The following is a 3,148-nucleotide window of genomic DNA, read 5'->3' on the forward strand; positions in this document are numbered from 1 at the left end:
AAAAAATCACAGTTGGATTAAAGGAAAACTATAGGTGTATAACAGATCTTTTTTCTGTTGCAGGTAAATATGATCAAAGATGACGGCACAGTTATCCACTTTAACAATCCCAAGGTCCAAGCATCCCTCTCCGCCAACACATTTGCCATCACTGGCCATGCAGAGTCCAAGCAGATCACAGAAATGCTCCCAGGAATCCTAAGTCAGCTGGGTGCTGACAGCCTCACAAGTCTCCGCAAGTTAGCTGAACAGTTCCCTCGGCAGGGTAAGAGACCTATTCATTTATTAATTTCATTTCTGGGCTTTGCTGACATATTATTTAAACTGTATTCCATATATTGTTCATGGTTTTGGATAGAGTTGCTAATTGTTATAACCCATATCAAATGTTATTATCTCACAGTCCCAAATCTTTACCATAGTCATATGTCATTAATAATGTCTAAAGCCAAATTACCTACAAAAATGTTTTTTTTATTGTAATCTGAGCTTTCCTATCCTCTGTCCTGCATCTCTTTAATGTACAGTGCTGCAAAATATGTTGGCCTATATAAATCCTGTTTAATAATAATAATAATAATAATAATAATAATAATTTCTTGTCCTGGATTAGTTTACCTTCAGAAGGCTGAGTTGGAAAAAAACGCCAAAGTGAATTTCTCTCCTCGAGAATTGACCCTGGAACCCCATTAAAAAATGATTACTCATTGTCTTTTATTTTAAGGGACCTCTCTGAAATTTTACATTCCCCAGTCCAAAAATGTTTTGGTTTAATTTAAAATATTAATATAAATTACTGCCAAACACATGGGAATCCTCTATGTTTTATTCCACAAAAACATTATCATTGTTTTTTTTATGTGTGCCTTAGGGCTATGTGCCCAAATTTCTTGACAATAGCTATTTAAAAGGAACTTGCTAGAAATAGTCTTAAGCAAGAATCTAAACAACCAGCCTTCTGCTATTACATTTGTGCAGACAAATATATATTTGGCTTCCTATTTAGCTGCATTTACTTTTACTTTGTGTTAAGGGATGAAAGGTCACTTGACAGCGAGTTTAACAGCGATGAGTAGGTATGTTTAGGCAGTTGATAGGGTGGCAACCTCCAGTCTTAACAGGGTAAAACCTACTAAGTGAAGCTAAATAAAGGAGGCAGATACAGATCTTCAGAGGTCTTGTGGAGTCCATGCTCTGACTGGTCAAAGTTGTTTTAGTGATTCGAGGGGGCCCACGCAATATTAGGCAAATGTTTTTATTATTTTAGCGGTTCAGTGTATATCTTCCAAATATACTTATTAAGTAATAACTTCAGACGAAATCAATAGAATTTAAAATACGTTGACTGGTCCTCTATAATCTTGCTAAAGATGCTGTAGACTGAATCGTCCCCCAACTTATTCAGATTCTGTTAAATTCTTTTGTTTATTTACTACTTTTTGATGTAGCCATAGGTGCTGTTTTAGAACTTTTTGGTGACCATTTTATTGTTGATGGTTTAAAAATACTCAACAGCTGCAGTGTACGGCCGTGCCTGCCACTGAGACCATGTATACATTTTCCTGCACAAGCTGCTATAAATATATCCTAACTAGGTTAGCGACAGCTGTCTACAACATGCATGCTAAAGCTCCAAATTAGTCATTACCTTTTCTGTCACCAGTTAAATTTCCAAATGTGCCTGTTTTATTTCAAGTCCTAAATACTTTGATGTCATCATTACGATTATTATAATTTTTATTTATTTATTTTTTTAGTATTGGACAGTAAGGCACCTAAACCCGAGGACATAGAAGAGGAGGATGACGACGTCCCTGGTAAGTGTCTATTGTGAAGCCTGTGAATTTATTACTTTACATCAATGTGCTGCTCCTCCCCTCTTTTCCTGTCTGTCCCCAATGTTTCTGTTAACATTCCAGTGTGGAATTCCAGGGAGAGGTAGGGAGAGGATTGACTTACCAGCAGCAGAATATGTCCTGGATTGTACTCAAGAACGCTGTTGAAATAGTAAAGCCTTTCTGCTTATGAGATAGATTCACAATAACCAAAAGAATACTATTTATATGCATTGGAAACTTAGGTTTTAGGAAAAGTCTTAAAGTCTTCAGCATTAACACAAAGAGTTTCTGCCTTTTACAGCTATCTGTCAAACTATTACTAATCTCTTGTATTTGTACCACACCATCATATAATGTATGCCTTACACAGTATTCATGTAACTCAGAGGAGCTTACAATATTTTATGTGTACCATAGCTATAGTCTTATGTACCTAACATTTCTGAGACCAATTTGTATGAAAGATTGTAACCCTGCTAATTTGATTTCGGGATGTGGAATAAAGCCTGAATCTAACCCCATTGTCTGAGATTCTGATGCTTCAAGGCTAGACTGCTGCCAAGACTAAGTGATTTTCCCCTGAACTAAAGAGAAATACCCCTTCATGGGCCAATGAATGTTAAAGCTACATGAAATCTTTCCTTATATTATTACCCCTCAATCCTCTGTATAACAGAATCCAGGCTCTTTGAATTAGACATTGTTGTCTTGTGGTGTTATAGGCACCAGAAGGGAAATCAGTTAAAATGTTAATCAGAATTAAATGTTACACCCTCTCTCAAAAAACTGATAGATGCTTGTTTTAGGTCATACAAAGTGCATTTGCAATATTTCATGTTTGGTCTAATTGATTTTATTCCTAAGGTGTATGATGCCTATTCTAACAGTTTTTTCTGATTTTTATTTGCAGAACTTGTAGAGAATTTTGATGAAGCATCGAAGAATGAAGCAAATTGAGAAACACGTAAATCCTTGGAAATTAACATGGACTTGATTTTAACAGAAAACGAAAAAAATCAGCTGTGTGGTTCCAAAGTTTTACCATGGAACTTCATGTGTTAATAGTTCCATAATATAAATATTTTGTATTTTAACAGTGCTACTGCAGCATTTTTCTTGCTGTTTATTTTGCGTTTTGCACTTCCCTCCCAGGACTTTTGGACAAAGTGAAAAAAAAAAAAAGAAAAAGTAATTTGCAACGTTTTGTGTCCACTCCATATAGCTGCTTGGTGAGCTCAAAGCTCTAGTAACACTTTCTTTCTTGTTTCCCTTCCCTGTAGACATAAATTCTTAAAATTGTTTTCCCTAAA

The 3,148-nt window shown here is 35.6% G+C and overlaps 1 protein-coding gene across 1 annotated transcript in view; it reads left to right on the forward strand.

The window, feature by feature from the left end:
* BTF3L4 (basic transcription factor 3 like 4) overlaps positions 1-3,148 on the forward strand; it is an 11,849-nt gene extending 8,701 nt beyond the window's left edge. The window contains exons 4-6 of the mRNA XM_072419642.1: positions 64-265; positions 1,758-1,817; positions 2,749-3,148. Of these exons, the coding sequence (XP_072275743.1) occupies positions 64-265; positions 1,758-1,817; positions 2,749-2,795 (309 nt within the window). The 3' untranslated portion in view covers positions 2,796-3,148. The remainder of the gene's footprint in view (positions 1-63; positions 266-1,757; positions 1,818-2,748) is intronic.

Source organism: Pyxicephalus adspersus, chromosome 8 (assembly GCF_032062135.1).
Source record: "Pyxicephalus adspersus chromosome 8, UCB_Pads_2.0, whole genome shotgun sequence".
NCBI classification, from domain to species: Eukaryota; Metazoa; Chordata; class Amphibia; order Anura; family Pyxicephalidae; genus Pyxicephalus; species Pyxicephalus adspersus.